This window comes from Orycteropus afer, unplaced genomic scaffold, assembly GCF_000298275.1.
Source record: "Orycteropus afer afer isolate SDZICR_OR568_19922 unplaced genomic scaffold, OryAfe1.0 scaffold00238, whole genome shotgun sequence".
Lineage (NCBI taxonomy): Eukaryota > Metazoa > Chordata > Mammalia > Tubulidentata > Orycteropodidae > Orycteropus > Orycteropus afer.
The window spans coordinates 2,328,900-2,345,685 of NW_006921825.1; the positions used below are offsets into that span (position 1 = coordinate 2,328,900).

At 38.9% G+C, this 16,786-nt stretch overlaps 1 protein-coding gene across 1 annotated transcript in view; it reads left to right on the forward strand.

Annotated features, from left to right (window-relative positions):
• Positions 1-16,786, forward strand: part of SH3RF2 (SH3 domain containing ring finger 2) — a 182,274-nt gene that overhangs the window by 78,278 nt on the left and 87,210 nt on the right. The window contains exons 2-3 of the mRNA XM_007949109.2: positions 9,990-10,259; positions 14,794-14,889. Coding sequence (XP_007947300.1) covers positions 9,990-10,259; positions 14,794-14,889 — 366 coding nt within the window. The remainder of the gene's footprint in view (positions 1-9,989; positions 10,260-14,793; positions 14,890-16,786) is intronic.

The following is a 16,786-nucleotide window of genomic DNA, read 5'->3' on the forward strand; positions in this document are numbered from 1 at the left end:
TTACTTTTCCTTTAATATTTTATTATTATTATTATTATTATTGTGCTTTGGATGAAAGTTTGCAGAGCAAATTGTTTTTCCGCATTTCATACACATTTTGTTTTGGTGACGTTGATTGCAATCCCTACTATGTAACAGTGCTCTTGCCACTTCCTCCTCTGTTTACCATTTCCCTTCATCCTTCTTTCCTATCTCTTCCTGCCTTCTGGGCTCTATCCCTGGGCAAATGCTGCCCTTGTGATCTCTGGTGGTTGATTGTTCCAATGAGTGCGTATCTTTGTATCTTTGTTGTTTGCTTTATAGGCCTATCCCTTGAATGAAAGTGGAGCCATGGTGGTGAATTCAGTTCCAAGTTTGTAGTGTGTCTGGTGACCATTGCTTTGGGGTTCCACCAGTCTCTATCAGACCAGTAAGCCTGGTGTATTTATGATTTTTAGTTTTGTTCCACACATTTCTCCCTCTGTATCTGGTACCTCCTGTTGTGTTCCCGTTCAGAACGGTCAGCAGCAGCAGCAGGACACCATCTAATTCTTCTGCTCTTAGAGCCATGGGGCTGGGGTTCACATGGTCTATTAATCCTTTGGAATAATTGTTCCCTTGAGTCTTTTATTTTCTTCACTTTCTTTACTCTGGACAGGGAGAGACCAATAGTTGAACCTTAGATGGCTTTTAAGACTCCACTCACTAATCACCAAATTAGGATGTAAAACATTGCCTGTATGAACTCTATTATACCAGGTGACCTTAATGTCCACTGAGACTACGGTCCTGAGCCCCAAGGCCCAATGACTCATTCCCTCTAGGTGCTTGGTTATGGCTAAGAAGTGTTCGTAACTTTGCCCCCTGCATGCTCTACTATATTCATGGATATATTTGTAGCACATAAAAATATGTATGTAGAAATCTCTTTTGTCAAACCTATATATGTGTGTGGGTATGTAGTCCCATATGCCTTCCCACCTCTGTTCAGCTTGAGTACCTATGTATCTACTCATAGATTATTGTTATTACTATTATTACAAGATTTTGCATATAATAGTATTTACCCTTGTTGCCTTTAACTCTCATGTTCCTCCTACTGTCTTTCTTTGCCTTGATCATTTTGTGCTGAGTTCCCCCTTAGTATATATTGCCTTTCCGTTCACCCAGGTTAATAAATGTCTACCCTCTAGTTAGTGACTTACTTTCCCTTCCCTTCCCACCCCAGTTAAACTTCAAAAAATGATTCTTTCTGTGTGTAAACCTTTTTGATGCCATTTATTACGGCTCCTAAATTTGCCTCTATTTTTTCTTTGATAATCTTTATAGTTACAAGTTTTACATTTAGATCTTTTATCTATCTTGAGTTAGTTTTCATATATAATGAGAAATACGGATCATTTTTCTGCAAATGGATATCCAGTTTTGCCAGCACCATTTGTTAAAAAGATGATCTCTTCCCCATTTAATTGGTTTTGGCCCTTTGTTAAAGATCAGTTGTCCATGCATGGGTAGATTTTCTTCTGGGTTTGCAATTCTGTTCTATTGGGCCATTTTTCTGTCATTATACCAACACTGGGCTGTTTTTACTATTGTGGTTGTATAGTAAATTTTGTGATTGAAGAATGTGAGACTTCCTACTTTGTCCTTCTTCTTTAATAGTGCTTTGCTTATCCAGGGTCTCTTTCCTTTCCATATAAAGTTGGTGTCTTAGTTCTCTAGTGCTGCTATAACAGACTTATCACAAGTGGATAATTTTAACAAAAAAGGATTTATTTTCTTACAGTTTAGAAGACTAGAAGTTCGAGTTCAAAGTGCCAGCTCTAGGAGCTGGGTGAAGGCCCCACGACCTTGGGCTTCAGCTCTGCCTTCTGTTCCAGGCCCACTAGAGCTGGAGGCTTTTTCTGACACATGCAGCTGCTGGCTGCTTAGGCTGATGAACCCAAGATCTATATGTAAAATGGCACAGTCCCAAGATTAGCAAGCAACATGGCAGGCCACTAGTTCAAGTCCAGAAACAGTCCCAAGATGAGTAGACAACATGCCAGGCCACTGATGACTCAAATGCAGGATCCAGATGTGCCAGGAAGCTAGAGATCCTAAGCAGGCCACATCCTGAAGGCAACTAATTAGCTGCTTACAGCAGATATTCCACCATGAAGTTGATTACACCGCATTCAACCTCATCATGGGGAATAACTGCATCCACCTGCCCAGCCACTCAAAACCATGGCCCAGCTAAGATGACATACAAGCTTAACTATCACAGTCCATAATTAGTTTTCCCATCCCTTTAAAGAATGATAATAGAATCTGGATCAGGGTTGCATTATATCTGTACACTTTGATTAGTGTTGACATTTTCACAATGCTAAGTCTTCCTATCCATGAGCATGTATAGTATTCCATTTATGTAGGTCTCTTTTGGTTTCCCATAGTAGTGTTTTATAAATTTCATTGTACACATCTTTTGTGTCTCTGGTTAGAGTTACTCCTAGTACTTCATCTTTTGAGTGGTTGTTATAAGTGGTATTGTTTTCCTGATTTCCTTTTTTTGGGGTTCTCTTTGTTAGTGTAGAGGAATCCAACTGATTTTTGTATATTGATCTTGTTCCCTGCCACTTTGCTAAAGCCTTCTATTAGTTCCAGTAGTGTCCTTGTTTGTTGTTGTTGTTGTTGTTAAGTGTCGTTGAGTCGCCTCCGACTCATAGTGATCCTATGCACAGCAAGACTCAATTATGCTGTAATTGAGCCCATCGCCACTGCCACCATGTCAGTCCATCCCGTTGAGGGCCTTCCCCTCTTTCCTTGGCCCTCCACCTTACCAAACATGACATCCTGCTCCAGGGAATGGTCCCTTCTGACAACGTGACCAAAGTAGGTCTGGCTATTCTCACCACCAAGGAGCATTCTTGCTACAATTCCTCCAGAACAGACCTGTTAGTCTTTTCACAGTCCATGGTACTTTCAGCATTCTTCACCAACACCACAGCTCAAAGCATCAATTCTTCTTCATCTTCCTTTTTCATTGTCCAGCTCTCACATGCATATGAGGCAACTGAAAATACCAAGGCTTGTGTCAGGCACACCTTAGTCCTCGAGGAGACATCTTTGCTCTTCAGGACTTGAAAGAGGTCCTTTGCAGCCAATTTGCCCAGTGCTGTACATTGTCTGATGTCCTGACTGCTGCTTCCATTGGGGTCAATTGTAGAACCAAGTAATGTGAAGTCTTTGACAGTTTCAATCTTGTCTCCATTTATCATAATGTTGCTTATAGGACCAGTTGTGAGGAATTTTGTTTTCTTTATATTGAAATGTAATCCATACTGCAGACAGTATTCTTCAGTCTTCATCAGTAAGTACTTCAAGTCATCCTCGCTTTCAGCAAGCAAAATTGTGTCATCAATGTATCACAGGTTGTTAATGATTCTTCCTCCAATCCTGATACCACGTTTTTCTTCATATAGTCCATCTTCTCAGATTATTTGCTCAGCATACAGATTGAATAAGTATGGTGAAAGGATATAACCCTGATGCACTCCCTTCTTGATTTTAAACCATGCAGTGTCCCCTTGTTCTGTTCGAACGACAGCCTCCTGGTCTGTGTACAGGTTCCTCATGAGTACAATTAAGTGTTCTGGAATTCCCATTCTTTTCAATGTTATCCACAATTTATTATGATCCACACAATCAAATGCTTTTGCATAGTCAATAAAACATAAGTAAACATCTTTCTGATATTCCTTGCTTTGAGCCAAGATCCATCTGACATCAGCAATGATATCCCTCGTTCCATGTCCTCTTCTGAATCCAGCTTGCATTTCTGGAAGTCCTCTGTCAATATACTGCTGCAGATACTTTTTAATTATCTTCAGTAAGATTTTACTTGTATGTGATATTAATGATATTGTTTGATAATTTATATATTCTGTGGGATTACCTTTCATTAGAATGGGTACAAATATGGATCTCTTCCAGTCAGTTGGCCAGGTAGCTGTCCTCCAAATCTCTTGGCGTAACCAAGTGAGTGCCTCCAGAGGGGCATCCGTTTGTTGAAACATCTCAATGGGTATTCCATCGATTCCTGGAGCCTTGTTCTTTGCCAATTCTTTCAATGCAGCTTCGACTTCTTCCATGAATATCATTGGTTCTTGAATATATGCAACCTCATGAAATGGATGAAGATTGAGCAGTTCTTTTTGGTACAGTGACTCTGGGTATTCCTTCCATCTTCTTTCAAAGCTTCCTGCATCATTCAACATTTTGCCCACAGAATCTTTCATTATTGCAACTCAAGGCTTAAATTTTTTCCTCAATTCTTTCAGCTTGAGAAATGCTAAGCGTGTTCTTCTTCCCTTTTGAGCTTCTAACTCCAGGTCTTTCCACATTTCTTTATAATAATTGGCTTTGTCTTCTCAAGCTGATCTTTGAAATCTTCTGTTCAGCTCTTTTATCTTGTTAGTTCTTCCATTTGCTTTAGCTACTTACTCTTCACTCAAGGGCAAGTTTCCGAGTCTCATCTGACATCTGTTTTGGTCTTTTCTTTCTTTCTCATGTTTTTAAGGACCTCTTGCTTTCTTCACGGATGATACTCTTGATGTCAACCAACAATTCTGGTTTTCAGTCATTGGTGTTCAATGCATCAAATCTATTTTTAGATGGTCTCTAAATTCAGGACGGATATATTCAAGGTCATATATTGGCTCCCGTGGACTTGTTTTCTTGCTTAGTCTCTGAGATTTTCTACATATAATTTCGTATCATCTGCAAATAGAGATAGATTTACTTCTTCTTTGCCAATGTGGAAGCCTTTTATTTCCCTTTCTTGCCTTATGATCTGGCTAGGACTTCCAATAGAATACTGAAGTGGAGTGGTGATAAAAGACACCCGTGTCTGGTTCCCATTCACAAAGGGAATGTTTTCAGTCTCTCTCCATTGAAAATAATATTGGCTATTGTTTTTGCATATATGCTCTTAACTATGTTGAGGAATTGCTCTTCTATTCTTATTTTGCTAAGCATTTTTATCAAGAATAGGGCAGAGGAGATCAGATCACTAGGATTTCCTAGGTTGTAATCTTCATGGGAGTAGATCATCTAGTCTTTTCTCCTTCTAGTGAGCTTGTACCACTATTAAGCTTTTAGCTTTTAGTTAATAGCTGAGTGCTTAACAATTGCACCACCATTGCTCTCCATTATGCACAAGGATCCACACCACTCATCTGTCGATTTGTCATACTATGATGGCTTGTGTGTTGCTATGATGCTGGAAGCTATGTCACCAGTATTTCAAATACTAGCAGGGTCAACTATGGTGGACAAATTTCAGTGTAGCTTCCAGACTAAGACAGACTAGGAAGAAAGGCATGACTATCTACCTCTGAAAATTAGCCAAGGAAAATCCTATAGATCACAACAGAGTATTTTCCAATATCATACTGGAAGATGGAAGGCATTTGAAATACACAGTGGCTGCAACAACAGACTTGAGCATACCAACAATCATGAAGATGGCACACGGTTGGGCAATGTTTCATTCCGTTGCACATGGAGTCACCAGGAGTCAGAGCCAACTCAACAGCAACTAATAACAACATGGATGAGGATAATAAGAGCTGTCTTTTATTGAACACATACCATGTGCCAGGCAATACACTAAATACATTTTGAATATTATTTATTTCTCATAACAACCCTAGTAGATACTTCTACTCTTACCCCATTTTACAGATGAAGAAATTACAGCTTAAGAAAAATTCAATAATTTGACCATAGTCACACAGTGGAAAAAAGTGGAGTTAGAATTCAAAATGAGGATCCAGATACAGAAAGTGCCACTGAATCACTCAAGTTTATATAGTTCTGGATCCAGGTCCAAAGTCTGCACTCTGCATAGTGGTTTAGAACAAGGACCCTACCCTATGGCTCACTTTTCAGCTAAACAACAGACAGGTTTATAAGGTGAACAATAACATCAGGAAGGTATGCAGTCCTTAGAAAGAACAACCATACAAGCTCAAAAAGGCAGCATATGACCAGCTAAGAACACAGGAAGGAATAGGAAAGAACAAATGGAAAAGGTGAAAACAGAGAAAGTGGAAAGATTGCTATTACATTGTGGGGATTGCAATCAATGTTATGAAACAAAATGTGTATGAATTTTTTAATGGAAAACCAAATTGCTCTGTAAACTTTTATCCAAACCACAATAAAAAGTTCAAAAAAAAGAAAGAAAGAACAAGGACTCTAGAATGAGGTAGCATGAGTGCAGACCCTGTATGTGCCATTTTCTAGCTGTGTCACTTTAGACAAATTACTGAACCACTCTTTCCCTCAGTTACCCTATGTCATAAATGGGATAGATAATGTTGTTCATGTTAGATGACTGAGTTGGTTCTGCCTCGTAGTGACCCTATATACAGCAGAACAAAACACTGCCTAATACTGCACCAACATCAAAATTGTTGTTATATATGAGTCCATCATTGTAGCCATTCTGTCAGTCCATCTCATTGAGGGTTGTTCCCATTTTCGCTGACACTTTACTTTTCCAAGCATGATACCTTCTCCAGGGACTGATCCCATCTTATAACATGCAAGAGACTAAGTCTGACCATTCCCACTTCCAAGGAGCATTCCAGCTGTACTTCTTCCAAGACAGATTTGTTCATTCTTCTGGCAGGCTATGGTATATTCAATATTCTTTGCCAACACCACAATTCAAATACATCGATTCTTCTGCAGTCTTCCTTACCCATTATCCAGCTCTCACATGCATATGAGGGTATTGAAAATACCATGGCTTGGGTCAGGTGCACCTTAGACTTCAACGTGAGGTCTTTGCTCCTTAACACTTTAAAGGGCTCTTTTGCTCTTTGCAATATGTCATCTGATTTCTTGACTGCTGCTTCCGTGGTCATTGATTGTGGATCCAAGTAAAATGAAATCTATCTGTCCTCCTTTTATCATGATGTTGCTTATAGGTCCAGTTGTGAGGATTTTTGTTTTATGTTGAGTAATCCATACTAAAGGCTGCAGTTGCTGATCTTCTGTAGTAAGTGCTTCAAGTCTTTTCCACTTTCAGCAAACAAAGTTGTGTCACCTTACATACAGTAGGTGGTTAATGAATCTTGCTCCAGTCTTGATGCCATGTTCTTCATATAGTCCAATTTCTCACATTATTTGCTCAGCATACAGATTGAATAAGTATGGTGAAAACATACAACTCTGAAACTCTTTTCCTGATTTTAAACCATTCAGTGTCCCCTTGTTCTGTTTGATTGCCTCTTGGTCTGTGTGAAAGTTCCTCATAAGCACAATTAAGTGTTCTGGAATTGCCTTTATCCACAGTGTTACCTGTAATTTGTTATGATCCGCATAGTAAAATGCCTTTGCATAAAACACAGGTAACATCTTTCTGGTATTCTTGGCTTTCAGCCAAGCTCTATCTGCCATCAGCAATGATATACCTCATTCCATGTTCTCTTCTGAAACCTCCTTGAATTTCTGGAAGTTCCAATGTACTGCTGCAACCATTTTTTAATTGTTTTCAGCAAAATTTTACTTGCATGTGATATTAATGATATTATTTGATAATTTCCTTATTCTGTTGCTCACCTTTCTTTGGAATGGCAACAAATATGGATCTTCCATGCAGTTGGCCAGATAGTTGTCTTCCAAATTTCTTGGCATAAATGAGTAAGGGCTTTCAGCCTTGCATTTCTTTGTTGAAACATCTAAGTGGGTATCCCTTCAATTCCTAGAGCCTTATTTTTCACCGATTCCTTCAGTGCAGCTTGGTCTTCTTCCTTCAGTACCATTGGTTCTTGATCATATGCTAGCTCCTGAAATTATTAGACACCAATCAATTCTTTTTGATTCAGTGATTCTGTGTATTCCTTCCATCTTCTTTTGGTGCTTCCTGCATCATTCAATATTTAGCCCTTAGAATCCTTCAATACTGAAACCCGAGGCTTGCATTTTTTCTTCAGTTTTTTCAGCTTGAGAAATGCCAAGTGTATTCTTTCCTTTTGGTTTTCCAACTCCAGGTCTTTGCCTATTTCATTATAATACTTTAACTTTGTCTTCTTGAGCTGCCCTTTGAAATCTTCTGTTTAGCTCTTTTACTTCATCATTTCTTCCATTTACTTTAGCTGCTCTCCATTCGAGAGCAAGTTTCAGAGTCTCTTCTGACATCCATTTTGGTCTTTTCTTCCTTTCCTGTTTTTTTAATGCCTTTTTGCTTTCTTCATATATGATGTCCTTGGTGTCATCCCACAATTCACCTGGTCTTTGGTCACTGGTGATTAGTTTTTCAAATCTTTCTTTCAGATGGTCTCTAAATTCAGGTAGGATGTATTCAAGGTCATATTTTGGCTCTTGTTGTTGTTGTTGTTGTTGTTATATGCCATCAAGTCAGACTTGACTCATAGCGACCTCTCCTTGGGTTTCCGTGGCAGTATCACTACGGAAATAGATTGCCTCATCTTCCTTCCGAGGAGTGGCTGGTGGGTTTGAACTGCCAACCTTCTGGTTAGCAGTCAAGTGCCTTAGGCACTATGCTACCAGAGCTCTTGTAGACTTGCTTTAATTTTCTTCAGCTTTAATTTAAACTGGCATATGAGCAATCGATGGACTGTTACACAATCAGCTCCTGGCCTTGTTCTGACTGATGACATTGAGCTTCTTCAACTTCTTTCCACAAATTTAGTCAATTTCATCCCTGTATGTTCCATGTGGTGAGGTCCACATGTATAGAGGTCATTTGTGTTATTGAAAAAGGTATTTGCAATGAATAAGTCTTTGTTGTTGTTGTTGTTATGTGCCGTCGAGTCAAACCCGACTCATAGCGACCCCTCCTTGGGTTTCCGAGGCAGTATCACTATGGAAGTAGGATTGCCCAACCTTCCTTCCGAGGAGTGGCTGGTGGGTTTGAACCGCCAGCCGTCTGGTTAGCAGGCAAGTGTCTTAGCCACTATGCTACCAGAGCTCCCGAATAAGTCTTTAGTCTTACAAAATTCTATCATGCAATTTCTGGTATTATTTCTATTACCAAGGCCAAATTTTCCAATTACCAGTGTTATTTCTTTGTTTCCAACTTTTATACTCCATTCATCAGTAATTATCAATAAATCTTGCTTGCATGTTTGGTCGGTTTCAAACTGTAAAAATTGGTAAAAATCTTCCATTTTTTCATCTTTGGCTTTGGTGGGTACGTAAATTTTAATAATGGTTCTATTAACTATTCTTTCTTGGAGGCATATGGATATTATCCTGTCAACAACAGCATTGTATTTCGGGAAAGATCTTGAAATGTTCTTTTTAACGATTAATATATGCTATTCCTCTTCAATTTGTTATTCTCAGAATAGTATATCATATGATTGCCTCTTTCAAAATGGCCAATACCAGTCCATTTCAGCTCACTAATACCTAGCATCTCAGTCTCTATCCATTCCGTTTCATTTTTGACAACTTCAACTTTTCCTAGATTCATACTCTGTGCATTCCACATTCCAATTACTAATGGATGTCTGCAGCTGTTTCTTCTCATTTTGAGTCATTTCCCATCAGCAAATAAAGGTCCCAAAAGCTTTACTCCACCCATATCATTAAAATTGACTCTACTTTGAGGAGGCAGTTCTTCCTCAGTCGTATTTTGAGTGCCTTCCAATTTGAGGGACTCATCTTCCAGCATTATATCAGTGTTTCACTGTTATTCATAAGGTTTTCAGTGGCCACTTTTTTCAGACATGGACCACCCTGTTCTTCTTCCTAGTCTGTGTTAGTCTGGAAGCTCTGTGGAAACCTGTCCACCGTGGGTGACCCTGCTGGTATTTGAAATACCAGTGGCATAGCTTCCAGCCTCACAACACACAAACCACCACAGTACAGCAAACAGGTATCATCTACATACAGCATGTAACACATCAAAAGTGCTCAGTCATTAGTCATTAGTATTATAACTGCTGCCAGTTTACTACATAATTTATTGGTCTGTGCCACTACAGGTGCCTCGAGCAAAGGCCTTGTGCAACTACCGAGGGCAGAATTCTGGGGACCTGAGGTTTAATAAGGGAGATGTCATCCTCCTCCGGAAACAGCTTGATGAGAATTGGTACCAGGGAGAGATCAATGGAGTCAGTGGGATCTTCCCAGCGAGCTCTGTGGAAGTCATCAAGCAACTGCCCCAGCCACCCCCACTCTGCCGTGCTCTTTATAACTTCGACCTACGAGACAAGGACAAGAGTGAGAACCAGGATTGTCTGACCTTCCTCAAGGTAAGATTCTGATCACTGAGGGCTACATAGAGACTGTGGTGGAAGAGGACATTGTTTCATATTTGCTGATTTTTTAAAATTGAATGTTTTATATATTTTTTATGGATATATGTATGTGTGTATATAAAGTCCCTGGGTGGTACAAATGGTTTGCACTCTACTACTAACATAAAGATTGGTGGTTTGAACCCACCCAGAGGCACCATGAAAGAAAGGCCTGGCAATATGCTCTGTAAAAGATTACAACCAAGGAAACAATATGGAGCAGTTCTACTCTGGAACCCATGGGGTTACCATGACTTGAATGGATTCAATGGCAACAGGTTTGGTTTTCTTGGTTTGGTATGTGTGTATGTATGTATATGTATCCCTTGATGTGTGTATATATATATACATATATGCCTGTGTCTGTATCTGTTTGTGTGTATGTAATTAAAACTACCTAGAAATGAAATGTCTAGATAAATTTCCTGATAAGAATAAGAGATGAGAGTTTGGTGTAAGTGCTTAAGCCTTCTCTATGCAATTATGAGCATATCTATTCACACATTCATTCATTCACTCTACAACCATTTGTGACCATCTCTTATTTTCAAGCACTGGTCTACATCATGATTAAGACACAATCCATGCCTTTGTGATGAGAGAGTATTGAGAAAAACAGACATGTGAAAAGAAAATTATAAACACAACTTAATAATATACTGTATACATCACTTTCTTCCTTATCATACCTACATCTAAAGGATCTTCTTGCTGACCAAGTTATGGTCAGTTAATTCCACTCCTTCACAACATTCTGTTTTGTTGTTAACATAATATTCAAAATACTCTAAACACACACAATAACATAATTATAGCTTTATACATACATACCCTCTTACAAGATATATTTTTCAAGCACATTAGTTGACCTAAGATTTTCTCCCTTTTTTAATCCAATGTGCTTTTATTCTTATTTAATAGATCTGTTCCTTTTTTTTCAGATAATTCCTCACCATTTGTGAGAAATGATAGTTCTACCAAAATGTGGAGTATTTTAACTCTCTGAATTAGTGTTTATTATTCCTTAAACATTCAAATGTGCTCACAGAAAGTTAAGGTTATTTTCATTCTTAGCTACTGTTGATGAGCAGATTGAATAGAAGTATAAGAAGTGGCACTGCTGCAAAGACTGAAACACAAAAAACCCACTGCTATGGAGTTAATTCTGACTTATAGTGACCCTAAAGAACAGAGTAGAACTGCTCCCATAGGTTTCAAGGGTGTAAATCTTTATGGAACAGACTGCCTCATCTTTTCTCCTGCAGAGTGGCTGATGGGTTTGAACCTCCAACTTTTTGGTTGGCAGCCAAATGCCTTAACCACTGCATCACCAGAGCTCCTTACAAAGACTCAAGAAAGGTCTTGTTTTGTAAAGTATTTTTATTCCACCACTACTAGAAATGTGATTTACTTCAGATTCCCTCAAACCAGGTCTTCACATCTCCGAGTGATACTCCTGTTGTTGTTGTTATTATATGCTGCTGAGTCGGACCCGACTCATAGCGACCCCTCCTTGGGTTTCCGAGGCAGTATCACTACGGAAGTAAATTGCCCCATCTTCCTTCCGAGGAGTGGCTGGTGGGTACCAGCCTTCTGGTTAGCAGTCAAGTGCCTTAGGCACTACACTACCAGAGCTCCCTACTCCTAGGGAAGGTCATTCTGCAGCTTGAGCTGCCAAGTTTATACTTAGATTTCTGTGGAGGAAGGTCAGTTTAGTTCCACGAGCACTTATTGAGAATTTACTATGTGCTCTTAGACACTGAACTCTGAGGACACAGCTAGAGGAAGACATACTCAGGAAACATTATCTGCTTCTCTGTCCCTCTTTGGAAGTTTTGCAAACTGAGGTGCTTACTTTACATGCTCATTCATTCATTGAGCCCATCCTTCTGTCAAGTTGGCCACTGAGGGTAAAGTGATGTGTCATTATCCATACCTCCATGAAGCCAGCAGTCTGGTGGGAGAAACAGACTCATAAATAGGAAATTATGGTGGAACAAAACTCAAAATCATTTGGAGGGAAAAAAAAAAAAAGAAAAGAAGGTGGGGACCAGGTTTGCTGGTCCAATAGAACCTGGTGGGACCACTGAGACTATGGCCCCTAGCTGCCCTTCAGGTCTGGAATTGAACCCACACCTGTGGTTTCCAGCCAAACAATGTACAGGCATGTGAGTTAAACATTTACCTCAAGTAGACACACGCCCTGGAGAGAACAATCATGGGACAAGGAAGGGCTGCTTATGCACAGGGAGACAGCTCAGGGCGCAGGAGAGTATGCAGGGATGGTCACTGGAAAGAGGTAACTATGGGGAGGAAGTGGGAGGGGAGCTGTTACATTGTAAACTGTGGTCAATGACATGAGACAAAGTATGTGTGAACTGCTGTATGGAAAATGAATTTGCTCTGTAAATCTTCACCCAAATCACAATAAATAAAATAAAATTAAAAAAGTAATAAAATAAATAGGAAATTATGACCCAGGAGCCAGAATAGAAGAGGGTCATGGAAGGTTGTCACTTCACTTGAAAAGCTCACATGTCCAAATTACACCTCTTTCCTGCTAAAGTTGCTCTTTTCTATTGTTTCCTATCTCAGTAAATTATACACTTCATTCATGCATTCATTATTCATGAATGCATGCATGCACTCAAGACATAGTTCTTGGATGACTGCTAAGAGAGAGCCACTGTGTTGAACAAAACAGACCCAGGCCCTGCAACATGGAGTTAGGATCTGATTGGGTGGACAGGAATTAAAGAAATAATCGTGTATATTCTTTTTTGTAATTTCATTTATTTTGTTGTTATTAAAAATATACACAGCAAAATATACACCAATTCAACAGTTAGAGGTAATAGAATATAAGTGTATGATTAGAAATTTTCATAAGGCCAGAGAAAACTATGAAAAAGTATAGTAATGAATTTAAGTTTGAGTTGATGTAAATTATTGAGGGGTGTGGCTCAGAAGGTCAGGGAGACTTCTCTGAGGAAGTGACAATTGATACCAAACCTCAGTGGATGAATATCCATGTTTAGAGTGATGAACATGTATGGATACGGAAAAGTGTGTCCTCCATATTTCATTTGTATGTATAAGAATTATCTAAGTGAATTTACATTTCTAGAACTTAGAAAAGTGATTGGCTCTTGCTAGGTGGTGGGAAAGGCCAAAAAAGGTGCTGGAAATGTTCTGTATTTTGATCTTGATGGTAGTTTTATGGATGTATACAAATGTAAAAGTTCATTGACCTGTACATCTGAGATTTATGTACTGGATGTATGCATGTGTATTTGGTTTTTGAAAAAGATTTTTAAAAATCAGTGTGTGTGTGTGTGTTTTGTTAAGCACTTGACTGCTAACCAAAAGGTTAGCGGTTTAAACCTATCCACCAGCTCTTCAGGAGAAAGAGCCTTGGCGATCTGCTCCCATAAAAATTACACCCTAGAAAACCCTGTGGGGCAGTTCTACTCTGTTACATGGGATCATGATGAGTTGAAATTGACTTGATGGCACCCAACCAAAAGAAAAAAAAAAAATAGATCTTTTTATCTTTGGAGAAAATATATACAAAGATGTTGACAATGATTTAACTCTATTGTGATAGAGTTTTTCCTTTGTTTTGCTAATCTTTATTGTTAAATGTTTATACAATCTACATATAATCTTTCTTAATAAGAAAAATTTGAATAAAAAGCCACTTCATTATTTGATACACAAAAAAAATGAGTAAGTTCATAAAAGCCTTTAAAATTAGATTGAATAGCTGCCCTTCAGGTCTGGAATTGAACCCACACCTGTGGTTTCCAGCCAAACAAAGTACAGGCATGTGAGTTAAACATTTACCTCAAGTAGACACAGGCCCTGGAGAGAACAATCATGGGAGAAGTAAGGGCTGCTTATGCACAGGGAGACAGCTCAGGGGGCAGGAGAGTATGGAGGGATGGACACTGGGAAGAGGTAACTATGGGGAGGAAGTGGGAGGGGAGCCGTTGCATTGTGGTAAATTGTGGTCAATGACATGAGACAAAGTATTTGTGAACTGTTTTATGAAAAGTGAATTTGCGCTGTAAATCTTCACCCAAATCAAAATAAAATTTTTTAAAAAAATTAGATTGAAGTTCATTCTTCCATTTGCTGAGCTAAAAGTCCGTCTTCCTATAGCTTCATCTTGACATCAGATTAACTTAAATGGAAAGCCCTGATTCTGCTGGTGATTGAAAATTGAAAGCATTTCCAAGTTTTCCTACTGGGTTCCATTACCCGTCCAAATAATTTCTATAGCTCTCATAGTCTTGGGGACCAAAATGCTGTCTTTTCAGTAAAAAGATCATTTCAGCAGAAAGAGTTAGTAAGTAAATAAATCATGGAAGGGCTACTACATTCCTTGCACCTTATACTATCTAGGACTCCATGCTGGCATACACTGAAAACTTTCCCCACCTGAAAACTGAGAATCAACGCTGACCATGAACCTTCTCTCTTTCAGGATGATATCATCACTGTGATCAGCAGAGTGGATGAGAACTGGGCAGAAGGCAAGTTAGGAGACAAAGTAGGCATCTTCCCTATCTTGTTCGTGGAGGTATGTGAATATCAAGTCCCTATCTTGATTAAAGCTTACTCGAAATATACATGCACCACAGTAATCCCAGGAAGCAATTCCTATTTAATGAGGCTTATTTCAGACCTAACTAAAGTTTCTAAAGATACCAAAAAGAATTTTTTAAAGGTAATAACCAGTCATAGCAAGAGTATAGGGAAAAGGACCTTTTTTGTTCTGTTAATGGGAATATAAATTGGTGCAGCTTCTCATATCCAAATAAATTAATGATTATGTCAATCACTTTAAAAATATACAAATCCATTTTGTTAGTAATTCCACAACTAAGAGTTAGTTTATTGTAAGGAATAGTTGAACGAGTGTACGAACTAAATGTCCAAAAGTGGTTGCCACAGAATTATGTACACTGGTGAAAAATTAGAAATAATCTAAATATCCAACAATAGGGACTCTGTTTAAAAAATATGATGATAGAAGAATATTTACCCATTGAAAATAATGTTAGAGAAGAATATTTAATATCATTTGAGTATTTGAGATTATGGAAAAGCATTTATGATTTACTAAGTAAAAAAATGTTGAACTAGAGGAATCTAGTTTATAAATATACATGTGTGTATATAAACAAAGCACTAGAAGGATATACACAAAATATTAACAGTCGTGATCCTAGATGGTGAGATTCTAGATGATTTTCATTTTCTTCTGCCTATTTGCCAATATTTTCTGAATGTTCTGAAATGAGCATTTCAGAAAAGAAAAAAAAAAATTTTAAAGGTATCTTGAAGAAAGAAAATTTGCTAACCTCTCTACTTGTTTCTCCAGTATAGTAATACAACCTGCAGCCCCTAACCTCATTGGCCATGAGCCTCACTTTATCTGGGAGCAGGTCATTACAAGTTTAAAAGAGAGGTTTCATTGTTTAACTGCTTATTGATGTTTTTCAGACATAGAGCATTCAAAATGATCAGTAAAGAGCTATGCAATAGTAAAAGTCATTCTCCCTGCCCTCTATGAGGGTAAGGTGAAAACAGAAGTGATCAAGGATCTTGTCCAGCTTTCTGATTTGAGGGCCCAGGTCAGTAATAGATGTACTTTCTGGGTCAAGGAACATTTACTGAGGAGGAACAATTACGGTTATTGAAAGATGATGATTAACTCTCCAAGCACGGAGATCAGCTGCAACTAGTCCCTAGTTGAACAGACAGGGGGGGTTTCTTAGTTCTCTAGTGCTAACAGAAATAGTACAAATGCATGGCTTTCACAAAAAGAAATTTATTCTCTCACAGTTAACAAGGCTAGAAGTCTGAATTCAGGGTGCCATCTCTGTTGTTGTTAGGTGCTGTCGAGTCACCTCTGACTCATAGAAACATCCGTACAACAGAGCAAAACACTGCCCAGTCCTGCACCATTCTCACAATACTTGCTGTGCTTGAGCCCATCATTACAGCCACTGTTCTGATCCATCCTATTGAGGGTCTTCTCCTTTTTCACTGACCCTCCACTTTATCAAGCATGATATCCTTCTCCAGGGACCTATCTCCTTGGAAGCAAGTCAGGCCGTAACCAAAGTCGGTGAGACAAAACCTGGCCATTCTCACTTCCAAGAAGCATTCTAGCGCACTTCTTCCAGGACAGATTTATTCATTCTCTGGCAGTGCATAGCTTTTTCAGTATTCTTCACCACCCTCACGATTCGAATGTATCAGTTCTTCCATCTTCCTTATTCATTGCCTAGCTTTCACATGCATATGACCAAAAAAATAAAACCAAACTCACTGCTGTTGAGTTGGATCTGACTCATAGTGACCTCTCCTTGGGTTTCCGAGGCGGTATCACTATGGAAGTAGATTGCCCAACCTTCCTTCCCAGGAGTGGCTGGTGGGTTTGAACTGCCAGCCTTCTGGTTAGCAGTCAA